Consider the following 23,805-nt stretch of genomic DNA (forward strand, 5'->3'; position numbering starts at 1 on the left):
GTGACTGAGACCCTGAGATGAATCATTAATCCCAGAGGCTAGGGAGGTGACTGAGACCCTGAGATGAATCATTAATCCCAGAGGCTAGGGAGGTGACTGAGACCCTGAGATGGATCATTAATCCCAGAGGCTAGGGAGGTGACTGAGACCCTGAGATGGATCATTAATCCCAGAGGCTAGGGAGGTGCCTGAGACCCTGAGATGAATCATTAATCCCAGAGGCTAGGGAGGTGGCTGAGACCCTGAGATGAATCATTAATCCCAGAGGCTAGGGAGGTGACTGAGACCTTGAGATGGATCATTAATCCCAGAGGCTAGGGAGGTGACTGAGACCTTGAGATGGATTATTAATCCCAGAGGCTAGGGAGGTGGCTGAGACCCTGAGATGAATCATTAATCCCAGAGGCTAGGGAGGTGACTGAGACCTTGAGATGGATCATTAATCCCAGAGGCTAGGGAGGTGGCTGAGACCCTGAGATAGATCATTAATCCCAGAGGCTAGGGAGGTGGCTGAGACCCTGAGATGGATCATTAATCCTGAAGATTAGGAAGGTGCCTGTGACTCTGAAATGGATCATTAATCCCTGAGATTAGGAAGGTGACTGAGACCCTGAGATGAATCATTAATCCCAGAGGCTAGGGAGGTGACTGAGACCCTGAGATGAATCATTAATCCCAGAGGCTAGGGAGGTGACTGAGACCCTGAGATGAATCATTAATCCCAGAGGCTAGGGAGGTGCCTGAGACCTTGAGATGGATCATTAATCCCAGAGGCTAGGGAGGTGGCTGAGACCCTGAGATGGATCATTAATCCCAGAGGCTAGGGAGGTGGCTGACACCTTGAGATGGATCATTAATCCTGAAGATTAGGAAGGTGCCTGTGACTCTGAAATGGATCATTAATCCCTGAGATTAGGAAGGTGACTGAGACCCTGAGATGAATCATTAATCCCAGAGGCTAGGGAGGTGACTGAGACCCTGAGATGAATCATTAATCCCAGAGGCTAGGGAGGTGACTGAGACCTTGAGATGGATCATTAATCCCTGAGGTTAGGAAGGTGACTGACACCTTGAGATGGATCATTAATCCCTGAGGTTAGGGAGGTGGCTGAGACCCTGAGATGAATCATTAATCCCAGAGGCTAGGGAGGTGACTGAGACCCTGAGATGAATCATTAATCCCAGAGGCTAGGGAGGTGACTGAGACCCTGAGATGAATCATTAATCCCAGAGGCTAGGGAGGTGACTGAGACCCTGAGATGGATCATTAATCCCAGAGGCTAGGGAGGTGACTGAGACCCTGAGATGGATCATTAATCCCAGAGGCTAGGGAGGTGCCTGAGACCCTGAGATGAATCATTAATCCCAGAGGCTAGGGAGGTGGCTGAGACCCTGAGATGAATCATTAATCCCAGAGGCTAGGGAGGTGACTGAGACCTTGAGATGGATCATTAATCCCAGAGGCTAGGGAGGTGACTGAGACCTTGAGATGGATTATTAATCCCAGAGGCTAGGGAGGTGGCTGAGACCCTGAGATGAATCATTAATCCCAGAGGCTAGGGAGGTGACTGAGACCTTGAGATGGATCATTAATCCCAGAGGCTAGGGAGGTGGCTGAGACCCTGAGATAGATCATTAATCCCAGAGGCTAGGGAGGTGGCTGAGACCCTGAGATGGATCATTAATCCCAGAGGCTAGGGAGGTGACTGAGACCTTGAGATGGATCATTAATCCCAGAGGCTAGGGAGGTGCCTGAGACCTTGAGATGGATCATTAATCCCAGAGGCTAGGGAGGTGGCTGAGACCCTGAGATGAATCATTAATCCCAGAGGCTAGGGAGGTGCCTGAGACCTTGAGATGGATCATTAATCCCAGAGGCTAGGGAGGTGGCTGAGACCCTGAGATGGATCATTAATCCCAGAGGCTAGGGAGGTGACTGAGACCCTGAGATGGATCATTAATCTCTGAGGTTAGGGAGGTGCCTGACACCTTGAGATGGATCATTAATCCTGAGGTTAGAGAGATGCCTGACACCTTGAGATGGATCATTAATCCTGAAGATTAGGAAGGTGCCTGTGACTCTGAAATGGATCATTAATCCCTGAGGTTAGGAAGGTGACTGAGACCCTGAGATGGATCATTAATCCCAGAGGCTAGGGAGGTGGCTGACACCTTGAGATGGATCATTAATCCCAGAGGCTAGGGAGGTGGCTGACACCTTGAGATGGATCATTAATCCTGAGGTTAGAGAGGTGCCTGACACCTTGAGATGGATCATTAATCCTGAAGATTAGGAAGGTGCCTGTGACTCTGAAATGGATCATTAATCCCTGATGTTAGGAAGGTGTCTGAGACCCTGAGATGGATCATTAATCCCAGAGGCTAGGGAGGTGGCTGAGACCCTGAGATGGATCATTAATCCCAGAGGCTAGGGAGGTGGCTGAGACCCTGAGATGGATCATTAATCCCAGAGGCTAGGGAGGTGACTGAGACCTTGAGATGGATCATTAATGCCAGAGGCTAGGGAGGTGGCTGAGACCCTGAGATGAATCATTAATCCCAGAGGCTAGGGAGGTGACTGAGACCTTGAGATGAATCATTAATCCCAGAGGCTAGGGAGGTGACTGAGACCCTGAGATGAATCATTAATCCCAGAGGCTAGGGAGGTGACTGAGACCTTGAGATGGATCATTAATCCCAGAGGCTAGGGAGGTGCCTGAGACCCTGATATGGATCATTAATCCCAGAGGCTAGGGAGGTGACTGAGACCCTGAGATGAATCATTAATCCCAGAGGCTAGGGAGGTGACTGAGACCTTGAGATGGATCATTAATCCTAGAGGCTAGGGAGGTGGCTGAGACCCTGAGATGAATCATTAATCCCAGAGGCTAGGGAGGTGACTGAGACCTTGAGATGGATCATTAATCCCAGAGGCTAGGGAGGTGACTGAGACCCTGAGATGAATCATTAATCCCAGAGGCTAGGGAGGTGACTGAGACCCTGAGATGGATCATTAATCCTGAGGTTAGAGAGGTGCCTGACACCTTGAGATGGATCATTAATCCTGGAGATTAGGAAGGTGCCTGTGACTCTGAAATGGATCATTAATCCCTGAGATTAGGGAGGTGACTGACACCTTGAGATGGATCATTAATCCCTGAGGTTAGGGAGGTGGCTGAGACCCTGAGATGAATCATTAATCCCAGAGGCTAGGGAGGTGACTGAGACCCTGAGATGAATCATTAATCCCAGAGGCTAGGGAGGTGACTGAGACCTTGAGATGGATCATTAATCCCAGAGGCTAGGGAGGTGCCTGAGACCCTGATATGGATCATTAATCCCAGAGGCTAGGGAGGTGACTGAGACCCTGAGATGAATCATTAATCCCAGAGGCTAGGGAGGTGACTGAGACCTTGAGATGGATCATTAATCCCAGAGGCTAGGGAGGTGACTGAGACCCTGAGATGAATCATTAATCCCAGAGGCTAGGGAGGTGACTGAGACCCTGAGATGAATCATTAATCCTGAGGTTAGAGAGGTGCCTGACACCTTGAGATGGATCATTAATCCTGGAGATTAGGAAGGTGCCTGTGACTCTGAAATGGATCATTAATCCCTGAGATTAGGAAGGTGACTGAGACCCTGAGATGGATCATTAATCTCTGAGGTTAGGGAGGTGCCTGACACCTTGAGATGGATCATTAATCCTGAAGATTAGGAAGGTGCCTGTGACTCTGAAATGGATCATTAATCCCTGAGGTTAGGAAGGTGACTGAGACCTTGAGATGGATCATTAATCCCAGAGGCTAGGGAGGTGACTGACACCTTGAGATGGATCATTAATCCCTGAGGTTAGGAAGGTGACTGAGACCCTGAGATGGATCATTAATCCCAGAGGCTAGGGAGGTGACTGACACCTTGAGATGGATCATTAATCCCAGAGGCTAGGGAGGTGCCTGAGACCCTGAGATGGATCATTAATCCCAGAGGCTAGGGAGGTGGCTGACACCTTGAGATGGATCATTAGTCCCTGAGGTTAGGAAGGTGACTGAGACCCTGAGATGGATCATTAATCCCAGAGGCTAGGGAGGTGACTGACACCTTGAGATGGATCATTAATCCCAGAGGCTAGGGAGGTGCCTGAGACCCCGAGATGGATCATTAATCCCAGAGGCTAGGGAGGTGGCTGACACCTTGAGATGGATCATTAATCCCTGAGGTTAGGAAGGTGGCTGAGACCCTGAGATGGATCATTAATCCCTGAGGCTAGGGAGGTGGCTGACACCTTGAGATGGATCATTAATCCCAGAGGCTAGGGAGGTGACTGACACCTTGAGATGGATCATTAATCCCAGAGGCTAGGGAGGTGGCTGACACCTTGAGATGGATCTTTAATCCCAGAGGCTAGGGAGGTGCCTGAGACCCTGAGATGGATCATTAATCCCAGAGGCTAGGGAGGTGCCTGAGACCCTGAGATGGATCATTAATCCCAGAGGCTAGGGAGGTGCCTGAGACCCTGAGATGAATCATTAATCCCAGAGGCTAGGGAGGTGACTGAGACCCTGAGATGGATCATTAATCCCAGAGGCTAGGGAGGTGACTGAGACCCTGAGATGGATCATTAATCCCAGAGGCTAGGGAGGTGACTGAGACCTTGAGATGGATCATTAATCCCTGAGGTTAGGAAGGTGACTGAGACCCTGAGATGAATCATTAATCCCAGAGGCTAGGGAGGTGACTGACACCTTGAGATGGATCATTAATCCCAGAGGCTAGGGAGGTGACTGAGACCTTGAGATGGATCATTAATCCCAGAGGCTAGGGAGGTGCCTGAGACCCTGAGATGGATCATTAATCCCTGAGATTAGGGAGGTGCCTGAGACCCTGAGATGGATCATTAATCCCTGAGATTAGGGAGGTGGCTGAGACCCTGAGATGGATCATTAATCCCTGAGATTAGGGAGGTGCCTGAGACCCTGAGATGGATCATTAATCCCTGAGATTAGGGAGGTGCCTGAGACCCTGAGATGAATCATTAATCCCTGAGATTAGGGAGGTGCCTGAGACCCTGAGATGGATCATTAATCCCAGAGGCTAGGGAGGTGGCTGACACCTTGAGATGGATCATTAATCCTGAAGATTAGGAAGGTGCCTGTGACTCTGAAATGGATCATTAATCCCTGAGATTAGGAAGGTGACTGAGACCCTGAGATGAATCATTAATCCAAGAGGCTAGGGAGGTGACTGAGACCCTGAGATGAATCATTAATCCCAGAGGCTAGGGAGGTGACTGAGACCCTGAGATGAATCATTAATCCCAGAGGCTAGGGAGGTGCCTGAGACCTTGAGATGGATCATTAATCCCAGAGGTTAGGGAGGTGTCTGAGACCCTGAGATGAATCATTAATCCCAGAGGCTAGGGAGGTGTCTGAGACCCTGAGATGAATCATTAATCCCTGAGGTTAGGAAGGTGTCTGACACCCTGAGATGGATCATTAATCCCTGAGATCAGGGAGATGTTTGAGACCATAAAATGGATCATTAATCCCTGAGATTAGGGAGGTGTCTGAGACCCTGATATGGATTATTAATCCCTGAGGTTAGGGAGGTGTCTGAGGCCCTGAAATGGATTATTAATCTCTGAGGTTAGGAAGGTGTCCTAGACCCTACAATGTATTTTAACTTCCATGGTTTGCAAGGTTTCTCTAGGGTTCAGTACTAATTAGTTAGATACGCTTGTCAGAATGTAGCGTTAAGGAATAGATCAGGCCGGGGGGATGTGTTTAAGCTTTCCTTCGGTAGCTGATAATCCGTGTTGCAGGACTCGGGCTTTTGTATGCCTGCAGAAGTGAGAGGGCCTCGCTCTCCTGAGTGCTCGGGCTGAGCTTCCCTCTCTGCGACACTGGGCGGATCAGCAGGATCCCACATTCTGGCTGGGTGGAGGCTCCAGGGCCTGCAGCCTTGCTAGGGGCCGCTCACCCCGTGTTGCACCTCACCCTGGGGTGACGCCACTCCAGCACATTCTATCTGCTGAAGTGCGGGTCCTTTCCTCCGAATTTCTAAGCTCACGCCAGCTGTGCTTTCAGTCGCCTTCCAAGCGACCTGGTGGAGCCCGTCAGCCCCTAGCTCTGGAAAGAAAATGCACTTCTTGGAACTGGAGTCCTGGCTTTTTAAGGCTCGTTTCGAATGAAAAGTCCCTCCAACGAAAGCAGAATTGTGCGAGCCAGAGCCCAGGGACGGGCAGCCGTCTGCTTCCCCCACACGAGAACAACCTGTCCAGAATCTCCCAGCAGTCGTGATTCATAGCAATGACATCAAACTCTGAATTACGAGCTGTGCAGGAATCAGAGCCCTGAATGTTTCCCTGTTTTCTCCTGCTGGCTTACAAGACGAGTTTCCATGGCTTTCTTGGCTCTCTTGGCACCAGGGCAACCTCTGCTCCAGCCGGGGAGAATGGTGCTCGCTACGCAGCAAATCCCAGCTGCCGTTTCCTCAGCTCGCCTATGAGTTTTGCAAGCCCAGCGTGCAGACTACTCTTTGAGTTAAAGGAAACCTTTTTATGATTCCATCTCCACTGTGGGACTCTGAGCCTTCATTAGATTGACCAATGAGCCAGGCTGACTGTGCTCCACAGCCCCCAGGGCTGCTGTTTGGTGCAGGAAGGTGTTAGAGGTCCGGGAGAGGAAAGGGATCGACCAGGGACCAGAGAAGATAATAAAGCACCTTGGAGACTGCTGGAGTCTTCTAATTATAACTTTACTGTTTTCAAGAAACAGCAAATTACAACAACTTGACAATTTTAAGTCACATGCAGGGTAAACGCACTTTTGTTCCTAGCTCTGCCCAGGGTTGGCATCAGACGCACTTGGGCCTTAGGGGCAGTCGGTGCCTGCTGTCCTGCAGCTCCATCTCGGTACCAGGACCCAGCTTCCTTGAGGTCCCGGGTCCTGGGCAATTGTTCTGCTTGCAACCCCCTAAAACCGGTTCTGCTCCTGCCTTTCTTCCTGTTCAGTGTGTGGGGAAAGTCATTGGCATCCCTGTGATTTCCCTGTTCCCTGCTGACTGTAATCCCAGAGACTGAGTACGGTGCAGGCCTAACCAGAGCAGGAGGGAGGGAGGGAGGCCGCGGGGCCCTGTCTGAGTTTTCCAGCCGCCTCCAGGGCAGAAACTCAGACCAGAATCAAGGATCATTTATTCATTTCACGCTTTCCAGCAAGAGACCGCAAACCCAGTTACCACAGCAGCATCAACGGGGTTTGTATCCAGCAAGGCACTTACAACAGGGCGGCACATTCGTAGTGCAATCTGAGCAGACAGCTCTGGAGGTGGGTTAGCCAGACCTGGAGGCACACAATTAGGAAGATGTAGAGCCCTGGAGCTGTTGGGGTTAGCATTTTTACATTCTCATTACAGCATTGCCTGAGATTTGTCCCAGACGCAGATCGTAAATTGGCTCTTGGGGCGGGAAGGCGGTTGCGGTAGCTTTGCGAGGGCCAGGACGGTTCATGGCCTGGCCTGAGGTGGAAGGGCAGGGATTCTGCAGCTGAGCCCCTGCTGCGCTGCTGGTCCTAGAGGCGCACGTGGACACTGGGAAGGCACAGCCACAACCCAAACTGTAAGCTTTGTTCACGGAGTTATCGGGAGCCGGTGTAGGGATTTTAAGGCAGGCGTGATCCTCCTGGACCTTCGTAGCACCTAACCGCCACCGAGCCGCAGTGCTTTGCAGGAGCGGGCGAGCGTTTTGGGGGTATCCCCCATGTAAAACGAGTTGCCGAATGGCGACAGGAGATCGTGCAGGCCCGAATGACTGTGGCAAAGGTGGGGCTCTGGAGGAAGGGGTGTGGCTGGTGTGGTTTGAGCCACAGCCTGGACCTGAGGCTCAAAGTGCAAATGCCAGGCTAGAAACTTGGTTGTCCCTTTGAGGGTCACCTGGGGCCACAAAAGGCCTGGTCTGTTTTTCCTTACCGGGAATTCTCTCTCCACAGATCTTGGCTGGGTTTTTGTCAATCGTGCTTTGGAGGATTCAGTAATTTGCTGGCCTTTCTCTGATGGACAGTGCAAGAGCTATAGAAAGGTACAGAGAGAGGATTCGGTTTTCTGGCTGGAAGCATGGAAGTGGGTCTCAGGAGTGCCTAGGAACGATAGGTTCAAATCCCGGCCCGGCTACCTGATTTTATCTCTTCCCAATTGATACAAATCATTTTCCTTAAAAGCATGATTTTAAGGTCTGACAACCCGTTTCAAGCCGCGTGACTAGTCTGATGTGCTCAGAGGAATTTCTACTTATGCACGTAGTGTCCAATAACTCTTTATTTCTCCGTCATTTTAGTACGCCGAGTCCCGTGTCAAATCCACAGCCTGCTCAGGATCGTGGCGATCCCGGCTGCGACCCTTCCGGGCATTCCTGCTTTCCAGGACGGCTTTAATTCACTTTCTTTCTCCAGTTTCCATAACTGTGCTGGGATCAGTAAGAAATTGGCCTTTCTACCTGGTTCCTCTGTTTTGCAATATTTTATAGGTGATTAGGGTTTTGTGGTGGATGAATCTTCTTAAAATTTACATTTGTGATGATTTGTTTCACGAAGTTTCTGTGACGCTCCTTAGAAATGTTAGAAGGCGCTTTCTAGACACAGAAAGCGGGATGTTTAAGCTCGCAGGCCTGTGGGTACATTTCAAAAGGGAAGGGCAATTAGCAGCTCTCGATATTACCCGGCTAAAACTCTTCTGAATTTCCCCTCCTCAGGTGCTAATTATTGGCCAGGGATGCACAGCCTCATTCCATAATGCCCTCTCAAACCCAGTGACCTGGGCAATTAAACATTTACCTGCATCGATTGCTCTGCTTGCTAACTGTCCCTCTCAAACAGGCCGATTCAGTAAACCCCGCGGGAGAGCCGGCGCTCCGAGGCGAGCGCCCAGGCCCCTCTCCTGCACGCCCGATTCAGTATGCAAATGAGGGCCTGCGGTAAAAAGGAGGCGCTAGGGACACTAGTGCTAGGGACACTGCGGTAAAAAGGAAGCGCTAGGGACATCCCTAGCGCCTCCTTTTTACCGCAGGCCCTCATTTGCATACTGTCACCAGGTTTGACAGCCGATGCTTAATTTTACCGGCGTCGGTTGTCGAACCTGCTGACAGTCACGGGTTCGGAAAGTGGACGCCAGCAAAATTGAGCATCCGTCTTCCAACCCATGGGCCATGGGCAGATTTTTTTTTTTTTTTTTTTTACTTTTGGGGCCTCCGACTTAATATCGCTATGATATTAAGTCGGAGGGTGTACAGTAAAGCAGTTTTTTCTGCTTTTCTGTGCACTTTCCCGATGCCGGCCAAAATTAACTCCTTCCTTTGGGCAGGCGTTAATTTCTGAGCGTAAAATGTGTAGCTTGGCTGCACATTTTACTTTCTGTATTGCGCAGGAATAACTAATAGGATCATCAATATGCATTTGCATGTTGAGCGCGCTATTAGTTTCGGGGAGGGTTGGACGCGCGTTTTCCCACGCGCTATTACCCCTTGCTGTATAAAGGGTAGTAATAGCGCGTCGAAAACGCGCGTCCAAACGGGGGCTAACGGTGCGCTCGGCCTGAATGGGCCTGAAAGTGGTTAAAAGTCAGTGGAAGCTTTCAGGCCGCACTCACTTTTAGCAGACAGCAGACATACATTCGATTTCCCCCCTAACCCCCCACTCTTCCCTTTCCCCTCCTGCAAATCTCCTTCCCCTATTGCCCTTTCAGTGCCCTTCCTGGGGACCTCAGGGAGCTCAGAGCCAGTGAGCCCCACCCTCCTCATCCGAGCTCGACTTCTGGCAGGTTCTTTCTGCACTTTAAGGTAACTGAATCCCGAATGCACGAGCCGGACATCAGCCAGGCCTGGCTCCTTGAGCGACCGGTGCCACCTCTCCCGAGTTTCAGACTTGTGCTAAATCATTCGTTTTCGTAGCTGAGAGGCCTGACACGGAAAGAAAGCCAGGTGAGAGCCGTGCTGGTCATCTCACCTTTCCCATGCCTGCATGAGCGTGTCCAAGCTTGACCACCACGGGGAAGTTGGGAGTCGTCAGCTGAAAGACACAAGGAACAATTCGAACAAGCGTCAGGATGGGATAACATTGTGCACGGGGAGCGTTAGGTACTTCACAGGATTTATAGAGTTTGTTATATAAAGTCAATGGGTAATTGTCCTACCTGGGAACCTTTGAATCAGTGGTCATTTATCACCATCATTAATTATCGTTCATATACTCATAATCATTGTTTTAATCACCAATTCATCACTATTATTCAATCAATATTTAATATTGATCATCAATTCATCAGGCAGACCAGTGAAACCCTGCCCTACCCACCCACCCTGAGGTTGAAAGTCTGCTCTTACAGTGCTGTAATGTCCTATTTGTTTATTTATTTACAGGTGTAGATATAGTCCTCGGGTTTCCCTTTATGAGTTCTCCCTCTCCCTCTCTCCCGGAGATTTTAGCGTCCCGCCCGGAGACCCGGAAATGTCTCTAAATTTCTGGAGCCTCCGGGCTAAGTCCGGACAGTTCCCAGGGGTGGTAATCGCCAGCCCCTCCGATGCCATCTTGAGAGGCACTGGCAATGTGTCCCTTCATATTGCAAAGCACCTGGCGCGGAGCTGCGATACGGCCGGTATAGGAGAAGCTGCAAATAAATAAACAAATAGGACATCACTTCAGCCCTCAGCTCAGCAGAGGGAACGGACCTCTGACCCAGAAGTAAGGTCCCACCACCTCTTACCCAGCTGGTGCACGACTGCAGAGCATTACTGCTACAGCACTGCTTTCTTTTTCCCTACCTTAATGTTATACAGTAAGTTAAAAAAAAAACAACACACTGCAGATAAATGCAACGAACCCGGAGGCCATAAGCCTCTGAGAAAGCAAACTCAGCTCACACGCGCACTGTCACAACTGGTGTTGCACCATTATAAGTGAGCAAGGGAAGAGTACCAACCCGCCTTCCTGCAATATTGATTCAGTTTGGCCACCCAGCTGTGATAGGGGGACCCGCTCTGAGGCAGACATGAGAGGCAGGATATCACGTGTGAGAGCGGCACTTTGTGACGGCGCATCCCTGCTCCCTGCCTTCCAGGTCAGTCCTGCTTTTGTTCTGAAGGTCAGTCCCGCGACCGGGCTCTTACCTCCATTGCTGACTCCGAGGTCCAGCCGGCCTCCCTGGCGCCGTTCCAGGCCTGTACAGGCCTTTCCCCGCTGCGGAGACGCCGTCGAGCTCTCCGGCCTGGCCCTGGCCACTAAGTGCACGCGCGAAGATGCAGCTCTTAAAGCTGCAGGCGCGGGAAACCTCGGCCGGCCCCCGGAGTGACGTCAGACGCCGGCAGGGTATTGAAACCCTGGCCCTGCTCCAGAGGATCGCCTTGCATCGAGGTTCACTCCTGTGTGAGTAGCTAGTTGCTGTTCTGTTCATGCTTCAACTTTGATCCTGCCTTCGTTCCTGCTCCAGCCTTGATCCAGCTTCCGTTCCTGAGCCAGCCTCCGCTCCTGCTCCAGTTCTCCGTCCCAGTTCCAGCCTTGCCTTCGGACTGTCTTCCTTGCTCCTGACTCTGGTTCGTCTGTTGGTGTTCCTTGTCTGCCGCCTGCCCTGTACTTGGACCGTCTTCACGCTGCTGACCCATCATCCCGGGAGACCTCTCCTAAGCACCAGTGGTCCGGGTCCTCACGGGCTCCTCCCCGGGGGACCTCGGGCTTCCAGGGCGAAGTTCCTGCTCGGTCTCCCGGCTCCGTGCCGCCTCCCGGCCATTCCATCTCTGCGGAGTCCACTTCACGTTCTATCACCTCACCGCACGGCCGGCCCAAGGGTCCACTACCCCAGTCATAACAGTTTGCAAGGCCATGGACCCGGCGGACATTTCTGGACTACAGGCCATTCCAGGAATGGTGCAACATCTGCAACAGCAGCAGCATTGCCTGGATGTTCTGGCAGCCACCATGGAACGACTAGCCAATCGTCTGGATGCCCAGCCTCCGGAGGCTCCACCGGTACATCCAGTGGTCCCCGTCCTGGAATCAGCAGCACCTCCACAGCTGCCGGTGCCGCCACGCTACTCTGGCGAAGCCAAATTCTGTCGTGGATTCTTGAACCAATGCTACATCAGGTTCGCATTGCTACCCAAACAGTTCCCAACGGACTCCGTGAAGGTCGCTGACATTCTCTCCCTGCATTACCGGCCAGCAACAAAGAATGTACGAGCGGATGCGCTATCTTGCATCACTGAGCTGGAAGAGGAGAACAGTTCTCCCCAATACATTCTCGACTCAGCAAGAGTCAGTATAGCCAGCACTACGGTCTCAGCAGGAAACAAGATGGTGGTACCCCGCTGGCATAGAAGGAAAGTATTGTCATGGACTCATGACTCTCTCACTGCCGGGCACTCCGGTAGGGCTCGAACTTTGAATCTCTTGACAACACAATACTACTGGTGGCCTCGCATGAGGCAGGATGTCAACCTTTATGTCAGTTCCTGTCCCACCTGTGACAAACAGAAACCACTAGCAGGTTGTCCGTGGGGGTTGCTTCAACCTCTACCCATTCCCGTGGAACCCTGGACACACCTTGCCACGGACTTTGTAGTGGACTTACCTCTTTCAGAAGGAAAGACTGTAATCTGGGTAACAGTGGACCGGTTTTCTAAGATGGCCCACTTTGTTGCTCTGCCGAAATTGCCCTCAGCTCCGGAACTGGCTCAACTCTTCCTGCAACACATCTTCCGAGCGCGTGGCCTGCCGTCACATATAGTTTCTGATAGAGGCCCACAATTCACCGCAAGATATTGGAGAGCTCTATGCAAGACGTTTGGGGTTCAGTTAGATCTCACCACGGCGTTCCACCCACAGAGCAATGGACAGGTGGAACACACCAATCGTTCCCTGAAAACCTTCTTACGAACCTTCGCCAATGAAACTCAGGATAACTGGGCAACCCTGCTACCATGGGCTGAGTTCTCTTATAATAACCATACTCATTGTGCCACGGTGCAATCTCCCTTTCTGCTGGTAAATAAGAAACAACCTCAGATACCTTTACCACTGCCAGTAACAGTCCCTTCTCCAGCCGCCCAAATGACGGATCAACGACTTCACAAACTCTGGAACATGATCCAGAGGAAACTTCAGCACTCAGCAACATCAGCAAAGCGGTTTGCTGACTGCCGATGTCGGCCAGCTCCGGTCTTTCTGCCTGGAGATAAGGTTTGGCTAAGCACCAAGAACATTCACCTACACCTGCCCTCCAAACGTTTGGCACCCAAGTACTTTGGACCATTCAGGATAGCGGAGAGATTGGGCGCAGTAGCTTACCGACTTCGGTTACCCTCTACACTAAGAATTCATAATGTATTCCATGCTTCCCTTCTCAAACCAGTAATTCTCTCAAAGTTTCATCGTAACATACCTGAATCCTCGGAGACACCCTCTACCACAGACACGATCAATCAGGTACGTGAGGTACTGGATGTTCGCTTTTCTCATCGTAGATGGGAGTATCTTCTCTCATGAAAGGGATGCGGTCCTGAGGATAATACCTGGGAACATGCTCGCAACATCCTGGACAAATCGCTTCTTCTACAGTTCCATCAGGACCACCCTGGGAAACCTGGTCTTCCTGGGAGGGGGCATAACGGGGGGTACTGTTACGATCCTGGTCGCGACTCCCACGACCGGGCTCTTACCTCCGCTGCTGACGCCGAGGTCCAGCCGGCCTCCCTGGCGCCGTTCCAGGCCTGTACAGGCCTTTCCCTGCTGTGGCGTCTCCACGAGGGAGACGCCGTCGAGCTCTCTGGCCTGACCCCGCCCACGAAGTACACGCGCATGCGAAGAGACAGCTCTTAAAGCTGCAGGCGCGGGAAATCTCGGCCGGCCCCCGGACTGACTTCAGACGCCGGCAGGGTATTTAAACCCTGGCCCTGCTCCAGAGGATCGCCTTGCAATACTGAGTAGCTAGTTGCTGTTCCGTTCCTGCTTCAGCTTTGATCCTGCCTTCGTTCCTGCTCCAGCCTTGATCCAGCTTCCGTTCCTGAGCCAGCCTCCGCTCCTGCTCCAGTTCTCCGTCCCAGTTCCAGCCTTGCCTTCGGACTGTCTTCCTTGCTCCTGACTCTGGTTCGTCTGTTGGTGTTCCTTGTCTGCCGCCTGCCCTGTACTTGGACCGTCTTCACGCTGCTGACCCGTCGTCCCGGGAGACCTCTCCTATGTCCCAGCGGTCCGGGTCCTCACGGGCTCCTCCCGGGGGGGACCTCGGACTTCCAGGGCGAAGTTCCTGCTCGGTCTCCCGGCTCCGTGCCGCCTCCCGGCCATTCCATCTCTGCGGAGTCCACTTCACGTTCTATCACCTCTCCGCACGGCCGGCCCAAGGGTCCACTACCCCAGTCATAACAGCTTTCTTCTTAGCTGACCGTGCACGGGCAGCGAGGTGAAACCTCCTGAGCGGCCGCAGGCTCAGCTCTGGAATCAGAGCTTCACGTTTTCACAAGGACTCTCTTCTATGGAAAAGTCAATCTGGACAGACAGCTTGAACCACAGCCCACTTTAAGGAGTCCTCGTTCACCTTTCATGCAAGATTTATGCGTGGAAGTATTTATAGATACTGAAAATAAATAGGACGGAATATTTATCCTGGTGTATGTTTTTGGAAAAATGTTCTTTTTACTCCATCGAAAAAAATGTGATGGGATTAAAAATAGCCCCTGGAAACCATAAAACCTAAAACAGAATAAGAATTCATTTTATAGAGTGGTGGCGAGAGCTTCAGCCTTGCAGCTTATGTAACGCAGTAACTCTGCTCTGCTGGGACCTGCTGGTCACACCGCCTTGCTTGTGGTACTGTCGTGCCCCCATGTCTGTGTTTCCAGTGACCAGGGGAACATATAAATCAAAATAAAGTTCTGTCAGCGTATAACTCTTCAATCAGGTACAAAACTTGCGAGGCTTCCAGGCACTGTTCAGCCGTGAGCCTTACAGATCTTACCCTGGTGCCACCTGTCTGCACTCCCCTCACACCGAGAGTCAGGGATGACATGCGTGCTCTAAGGTCACACCCTTCTTCTCTTTATCTTCTCCAACAAACCCCACTGGCGGACGATGCTGGCCGCTATCCTCGGATTGAGAGACCATTCGTGCGGCTGAAAGGAGGGGCGCAGCCGATCCACCAGCACATTCAGAGTCCCCGGCAGGTACGACGCACACAGCAACATCCCCTGCGACAAGGCCCAGGACCACACCCGCACCGCCTCGGAACAGACGAGGAACGACCTGAAAATTAGTCTATGAAAACAATATGATCTCTGGCCGCATTATGAAAACACTCTGTGCACCCCCCAGTGATAAGAGGGGCATTCAAGAAGGTCTGGAAGTGATAACTGGTGAGCAGCATGAGAGTATAGGAGAGAGGATGGTCATCGCTGAGCAGTGAGGGAGTACAGGACAAGGAATGACCATTACCGAGCAGTGAGGGAGTGTCCAAGACAAGGGATGACCATTACTGAGCAGTGAGAGAGTACAGGACAAGGGATGACCATTACCGAGCAGTGAGAGAGTACAGGACAAGGGATGACCATTACCGAGCAGTGAGAGAGTACAGGACAAGGAATGACCATTACTGAGCAGTGAGAGAGTACAGGACAAGGAATGACCATTACTGAGCAGTGAGGGAGTACAGGACAAGGAATGACCATTACTGAGCAGTGAGGGAGTACAGGACAAGGAATGACCATTACCGAGCAGTGAGAGAGTACAGGACAAGGGATGACCATTACCGAGCAGTGAGAGAGTACAGGACAAGGAATGACCATTACTGAGCAGTGAGGGAGTACAGGACAAGGAATGACCATTACTGAGCAGTGAGAGAGTACAGGACAAGGAATGACCATTACTGAGCAGTGAGGGACTACAGGACAAGGAATGACCATTACCGAACATTGAGGGACTACAGGACAAGGAATGACCATTACTGAGCAGTGAGGGACTACAGGACAAGGGATGACCATTACCGAGCAGTGAGGGAGTGCAGGACAAGGAATGACCATTACTGAGCAGTGAGGGACTACAGGACAAAGGATGACCATTACTGAGCAGTGAGGGAGTGTCCAGGACAAGGAATGACCATTACCGAGCAGTGAGGGAGTACAGGACAAGGAATGACCATTACTGAGCAGTGAGGGAGTACAGGACAAGTGATGGCCATTAATGGGCAGTGGGACAGTAAAGGCTAGGGAAGGTTATTGCTGAGCATTGACAGATTAAAGGCCAGGGGAGATGATCCCTGAGCAGTTGCTGCAGACCTGGAGAGTAAAGCAAGCTTACGAATGAACACTGTGAAATGTGCACATTCATTAAATAGAGCTGCTGTCATGTTTTTATCTGGTATAAAGCTTCCTCATCCTACCAACGATCTGATGAAAGCTGGCATTTCACCCATGGCTAGCTAAACTATTTGGCATCCTACCTACTCGGAGATTTGGCAGGGTTTGAATGATTCATTGCTTAACCAAAAGACAGACTTAGAGTGTAGGATTACAAATAGTGCAAAACAATGACTTCCTTCTTTAGGAACAATTAGAATAGATTGAAACGTGGTTGTCTCACACCATCCCAAAGTCCTCCTCCCCGTCTCAAAATCTCAACCTTCTGCCCTGTGAGTTTTATTTATTTGTTTATCTGAAAACACTTGTATTCCACAACTTCCTCACATCTGTCCGGCGCGGATTACCACGATACTGTCCTAGAAATATCACAATGCAGCAATAAAACATATGAAATTAAATTAAATAAACACTAAAACTTTTAAACCTCCTCCAAATGCTTCTTCAAGACCAGCCTTCAGAGCTTTTCTAGACTGTTTGGTCAGGAAGTCGTCCTGGCAGACACCGCTGTGGAGGAAAATCCCTTCCTCTTGTCTGCTCCCATGTGCACTTGTAAGTGCCCTCTGATCTTAAAGCCCGCTCTGGCATACACCAATCAATGAAACCTCTTAGTACATTTTTCAAAAGCTTAAACACAAGAGACTCTAACCTAAGTCTCACCCTCCACTTAATCGGGAGCCAATGTAGGTCTCTCGGCACTGGAGTAACGAGCTGAGGCTTTCAGAGACCTCTCAGCTAGAGCCACGTGCAAGGCCCCAGAATGATCCGGGTGACTGAGGACCAGACCTGTATCACAGTACCATGAAGAGCGTGGGCTACGAAACTCTTTAGTGCTCACGTGACAAAGCTGCTGCTTCATAGTCAACTGAGAGTCCAAAAAGACTCCCAAACGTTCTACTTCCGTTTAGACAGGAAGGGACAAACCATCTGCCAACATTGGTGCTTTCCATCAAAGCCCTTTGCCACCCAAAGAATCTTAGTTTTATTCGCATGTAAAAACCCGCGGCGATCGGTCAGCCACCCCTACTAGTAGCTTCTTTAACACTGCCTCCACCCCATGTCTGCCTCAGTCCCTTGCACTCTCAGATTCATCGTCCCGGCTTTAATGCCCCCAAGTGAGCTCTCCTGATCCAGGCTGCCTCTGCTCCTGCTTCTCTCACGTCCTCCCTTCCCTTCCTCACACTGCATCCCGCCTTTCACCCTGGATGCTCCCCTCGGCCCAGGCTGACACAAGACTGCACTGCGTGCCACTTTTTTTTTTTTTTTTTGTAATTGAAAATTTTATTAAACATATGCAAATGAAGATAACAGCAAGATGCATGCCAATACCACAAGCACCGAACAACAACAATAGTTACGAGCATCTGGAAATGTTGCCGAACAATGAACAAATAGCAGAATCTCCAATAAACTGGTTTCGTCTGGATTGTTTCCCCGTTATACCCCCACTCCTCCCCCACCCCCTGGTCATCAATACTGAAAGCAATACACAGAGATAGTAGGAAGATTCAGGGGATATTTATAAGTCGCATTCGGCCGGGTTATGCACATTACCAAGCTTCCATGCCAAATAATGAAACCAAATGTCCCTATGAAGGGCCAAAAAGGTGAAGAAAACAAAAGCTAGACCGATGCCTTGGAAAGAAATTTATTAAACAATATTGAAAGTGCCCGACTCTGGCCAAAGTTTTGCCCTATGGCTGCATCAGGGGCTCTTTCATATTATCAACCTATAGCGACAAGGCTCGATTTGTTGCTCAGCTAGTGCTTGCTGTTATCGTATATCAGAAAAGAATTTCCAACATCCTTAAAAGTGGTTGTTATACGATCCCCTTTGTTACCAATTGGTAGAAAACTTTTATGTCCACGGACAGGTTTCACTGTGTTGGTATGTTTTTAAAACTAATTTCTCAAGGTATTCATTAAGAAACAAACGACCATTGCCAACTCTACGGAGGTATCCTTTCTGGGTATCCCGCATTCCACCGACCCTGTGTCTCTGGGTCTCTGAGACCTCCTCTCTGGCATCCCCCGCTCCACGGGAGGTGCCACTCTATCTCTTTAATAAAGACTCTAGACTGATATTGTGTCTGACATCAGCTGAGACCTCGCCTCCCGATGGTGAGGCTCACGGGGCTCCTCCCTGTGGGCGGAACCATCTCTCACCTCGGCCCACATACTAACTAACACTAACAGTTAGATGTATAATATTGATAAGACAGGTTAAGAGAGAATTTGAAAAGAAGATGGCCTTAGAGGCAAAAAACTCACAATAAAAACTTTAAAAAATATATCCGAAGCAGGAAGCCTGCAAGGGATTCGGTTGAACCATTGGATGATCAAGGGGTTAAACGGGCTCTTAGACAAGATAAGGCCATCGTGGAAAGATTAAATAAATTCTTTGCTTCGGTGGTTATTAATGAAGTTGTTGGGTAGATACCCATTCTGTAAACAGTTCAAGGGTGACAATTCAGATGAACTGACTCATATCATGGTGAATCTGGAAGATGTAGTAGGCCACATTGACAAACTAAAGAGTAGCAAAACACTTGGACAAGATGGTATGCATCCTAGGGCTCTGAAAGAACTAAAAAATGAAGTTTCAGACATATTACAAGTAATTTGTAACCTATCATTAAAATCGACCATTGTACCTGAAGACTGGAGGGTGGCCAATATAACCCCAATATTTAAAATGGTCTCCAGGGGTGATCTGGCAAACTATAGACCGGTGAATCTGAGTTCAGTGCCAGGAAAAATCATGGAAAATATTCTAAAGAACAAAATCAAAGAACATATAGATAGACATGGTTAATGGGAGACAACCAGCATGGATTTACCCAAGGGAAGTCTTGCCTCACAAATCCACTACATTTTTTTAAAGAGGTTAATAAACATGTGGATAAAGGTGAACCAGTAGTTGTAGTGTATTTGGATTTTCAGAAGGCGTTTGACAAAGTCCCTCATGAGAGGCTTCTACGAAAACTAAAAAGTCATGGGATAGGATGCGATGTCCTTTCGTGGATTACAAACTGGTTAAAAGACAGGAAACAGAGAGTAGGATTAAATGGGCAATTTTCTCAATGGAAAAGGGTAAACAGTGGAGTTCCTCAGGGATCTGTACTTGGACCGGTGCTTTTCAATATATTTATAAATGATCTGGAAAGAAATACGACGAGTGAGGTTATCAAATTTGCAGATGACACAAAATTGTTCAGAGTAGTTAAATCACAAGCAGATTGTGATAAATTGCAGGAAGACCTTGTGAGACTGGAAGATTGGGCATCCAAATAGCAGATTAAATTTAATGTGGACAAGTGCAAGGTGATGCATATAGGGAAAAATAATCCTTGCTGTACTTACACGATGTTAGGTTCCATATTAGGAGCTACTATCCAGGAAAAAGATCTAGGTGTTAGAGGATAACACATTGAAATCGTCAGCTCAGTGGGCTGCGGCAGTCAAAAAAGCAAACAGAATGTTGGGAATTATTAGGAAGGGAATGGTGAATAAAACGGAAAATGTCATAATGCCTCTGTATCGCTCCATGGTGAGACCGCACCTTGAATACTACTGTGTACAATTCTGGTCGCCGCATCTCAAAAAAGTTATAATTGTGATGGAGAAGGTACAGAGAAGGGCAACCAAAATGATAAAGGGGAATGGAACAGCTCCCCTATGAGGAAAGACTAAAGAGGTTAGTACTTTTCAGCTTGGAGAAGAGACGACTGAGGAGGGATAGGATAGAGGTGTTTAAAATCATGAGAGGTCTAGAGCGGGTAAATGTGAATCGGTTATTTACTCTTTCAGATATTAGAAGGACTAGGGGGCACTCCATGAAGTTAGCAAGCAGCACATTTGAAACAAATCAGAGAAAATTCTTTTTCACTCAACGCACAATTAAGTTCTGGAATTCATTGCCAGAGGATGTGGTTAAGGCAGTTAGCTTAGCTGGGTTTAAAAAAGGTTTGGATAAGTTCCCGGAGACGTCCATAAACTGCTATTAATCAAGCTGACTGAGGGACTAGCCACTGCTAGTGTACTTGTAAGCTGGATTGGCCACGGATGGAAACAGGATGCTGGGCTTGATGGACCCTCGGTCTCACCCAGCATGGCAACTTCTTATGTGCTTGGGACACTTCTATAAGAATTCTTATAGAATTCTTATTGAAGTGTCGCTACCATTGCCGAAGTCTAAATCGCCACTGTTTCTCTGCTCCTGCAGCATGGGCTCTGTCTGGTTGCAGCACATAAGATGAAGAAAAGAAAGAGTGCAGGGCCTTCAGTGGCTCTCGCGCGCTGACGGAGCCAGCATCACTGCGCCCTCTGCGCGGGTTTCCCTGGTAACAGGAAGCCTCTGCCTCATGAGCGGGGAGGCCACCCTCCCATCCTGGGCCCCCGCGAGAACTGAACAGCAAACTGAATGGCAGGGGGAAAAAAGATACGGAACCAACAGCAGGAGGTGAGGGAAATGAATGACTGCGATGCGATGTGTGACCATGCCCCCCCCCCCTGACGTCACTGGGAGCCCCGGCGATGGTTGAAGAGCGCCTCACCATCAGGCTCTCCCCTTTGTGCACCCCTTGTGCTTCTAAAAATTTTTTTTATTTTTCTGTAATTTAACCTTTATTCCAATTCTTTACCTTTTCTTTTTGCTTGTTAACAATTTTAATTAGAAATGTTCATTGTATTAGACTATGGAAATTTATTTCCTGCTATTCTGTTTAATGTAAACCGGTATGATTTACATCGGATGTAAGAATGTCGGTATATAAAAATTAAAAATAAATAATAAATAAATAAATAAATAAATAAATAAATGATGGTTGACGGCTGCTGAAGAAAAGAGCAGAGTGCTGAGGACCCTGTAGGGGAGGGTAAGCAGGATACCAGCACCGTTTGCCTTTTATCCTAAAATCAAACTCCTGAATCTGGAACACGACTGCCCTGCAGCTCCTGGACCAGCTCTTCCACACTGTGATAATTAGACAAGTAGAACCTCCTCTATTACTTTCCTAAATAGGTTTCTGTTAAATCTAAGAGTGTTGGCAGAGGAGCGGCAGTAGCCACAGAGGCATTCACGGAGCGGGATGCCAGTGGCCGGTGGTAGGTGTCCACCTTCACGGAGCAGAAGGATGAAGGGCTGCCATCTCCCAATTAAAAAAAAAAAAAAGAAAAAAACAGGGATGGGTTCATGGGCTATAGGTATTACCAATTATTAGGCTTTTCAATATTTGATGATAGTTAATGTGACTTTCAAGGCATGCTTCACTTTCAATGCATATCCAGCATAGCTCCCTGCTTCAACGACAGGGGAGAAGAAAAACTAATACTTCACACATATCCAGCATTGCCCTCTGCTTCATGGCAGAGAGCTATGCTGCCGCTTACCCAACTAATCAAACTTAATATTTCACTTGGAAGCAGCTCCATCACTGCTCTCTACATTAATAGTGGGGGTGAAAGGGAATTAGAACATAAGGCTACTAAGAGCCAAGAGAAACAGTTAAGTATGAGAAAAATAAGTGTAAGGCTTGCTGGGCAGACTGGATGGACCGACTGGTCTTCTTCTGCCGTCATTTCTATGTTTCTATGTTTAGCAGAACGGCAGAAAGTTACAGGAAGCCTTCAGCAAACTCGACCAAACGTGTGCAGAGACGGTGCATGCCAGTGCTTCCTGAAGTGCACCGATGGGCTTCTTGTCTGGTTTATGCGTCATGAATTCAGGAAGGTGCATGCTGACATTTTGGAAGAGCTGCTCTGGGCTTGGTTAAGCTCTGCAGAGCAGCTGCTGTCTGGCACCCACCTGATAAATCTCAGCCTGGTGGGAAGAGCAGACAGGAAGTGACTGCAGACAAAAGATTCAAAGGCTGGGCTGTGGCCACAAGAAAAAAAAACGTCCCAGCTAACTGCTGTGTTAATTCTACATTTCTTTATGTTAAACGCAGCACAGGAATGATAAAGAAGGGGAAATGTGCCTGAGGAGAGACGCATCCAGTTATCCCCGGGTATCCCCAAACCTTACTGGGGCTGCTCGGGGAGGTCTTTGCCTTGAATTCGTTTGGGGACATGAAGGAGGTTATGGCCATTCCCCAGTCTGTTTCTAGTAAAATAATCAGTCCCCCTGCTAGTACAGGCCGCTTTGGCTGGCTTGCAGAATGGGTACAGGCTGATGCAGTTCCTGCCCATCTCCGGCACAGGGCGCAGCTGGTGCCACCGCTCTGCACCCTGCTGTCGCTGCTCTCACGAGGCATCAAGGGTGCTTAGCTGTATGGAAAAAACTGTGAGCAATTCAGGAGGGTCAGTATGGAAGAAGCAGGAATGTTCAGCATTCAAATCCAGTTCTGCAGAAGTGTGGCCATCTCGGCATCCAGGTCAACCCAAAGAGGCTGCTGGTGACCTTGCACGGTCCCCCTGCAGTACTGCACGCCCCTCCCTCTCAGGGTCCTCTTCTTCAGCAACTGCTGGAGAACCTGCCACCCACTCCTGGGCGCTCTCAGGACCTGCTCCAAATACAGACGGGAGGGAGAAGCAGACACTCATCCTGTCTTAGTCCAGGGAGCGGCTGCAGGTGGTTTCTAAGTCTCAGGTGAGCACTCCAGAACCACAGAGAGAGCTCATAAGCAGCCCCTCTGGACACAGTCCAGACCGTTGTCAACAGGTGGTGCGGCTGTTGCTTTAAGAAGTCTTAATCATCGGTGGGACTCTTACAGGAAAACAGGGAGGCGGCAAGTGGGAGAAAATCCACAATGCAGACTACTTTTCTATCATCTGCTAACCACCAGCAGCCCACGCCTCCTCGATGCTAGCAGAGCCCGCGATTCCCTGACCCTGCAGCATCCAAACAGACTTCCCTTGGAAATGAGCAAAGAGCCTGACAGAGAACTTCATGGAGTGCCCCCTAGTCCTTCTATTATCCGAAAGAGTAAATAACCGAGTCACATCTACCCGTTCTAGACCTCTCATGATCTTAAACACCTCTATCATATCCCCCCTCAGCCGTCTCTTCTCCAAGAAAGAGATCTAGGCATCATAGTGGATAACACATTGAAATCGTCAGCTCAGTGTGCTGCAGCAGTCAAAAAAGCAAATAAAATGTTAGGAATTATTAGGAAGGGAATGGTGAATAAAACGGAAAATGTCATAATGCCTCTGTATCGCTCCATGGTGAGACCGCACCTTGAATACTGTGTACAATTCTGGTCGCCGTATCTCAAAAAAGATATAGTTGCAATGGAGAAGGTACAGAGAAGGGCAACCAAAATGATAAAGGGAATGGAACAGCTCCCCTATGAGGAAAGGCTGAAGAGGTTAGGGCTGTTCAGCTTGGAGAAGAGACGGCTGAGGGGGGATATGATAGAGGTCTTTAAGATCATGAGAGGTCTTGAACGAGTAGATGTGACTCGGTTATTTACACTTTCGAA

At 49.4% G+C, this 23,805-nt stretch overlaps 1 protein-coding gene across 4 annotated transcripts in view; it reads right to left on the reverse strand.

The window, feature by feature from the left end:
- The window catches only part of SYN3 (synapsin III), a 387,951-nt gene that overhangs the window by 52,254 nt on the left and 311,892 nt on the right, over positions 1-23,805 (reverse strand). For all 4 annotated transcript variants that reach the window (XM_029597328.1, XM_029597325.1, XM_029597326.1 and 1 more), the window contains exon 8: positions 9,993-10,055. In XM_029597328.1, coding sequence (XP_029453188.1) covers positions 9,993-10,055 — 63 coding nt within the window. The remainder of the gene's footprint in view (positions 1-9,992; positions 10,056-23,805) is intronic.

This window comes from Rhinatrema bivittatum, chromosome 4 (assembly GCF_901001135.1).
Source record: "Rhinatrema bivittatum chromosome 4, aRhiBiv1.1, whole genome shotgun sequence".
Lineage (NCBI taxonomy): Eukaryota > Metazoa > Chordata > Amphibia > Gymnophiona > Rhinatrematidae > Rhinatrema > Rhinatrema bivittatum.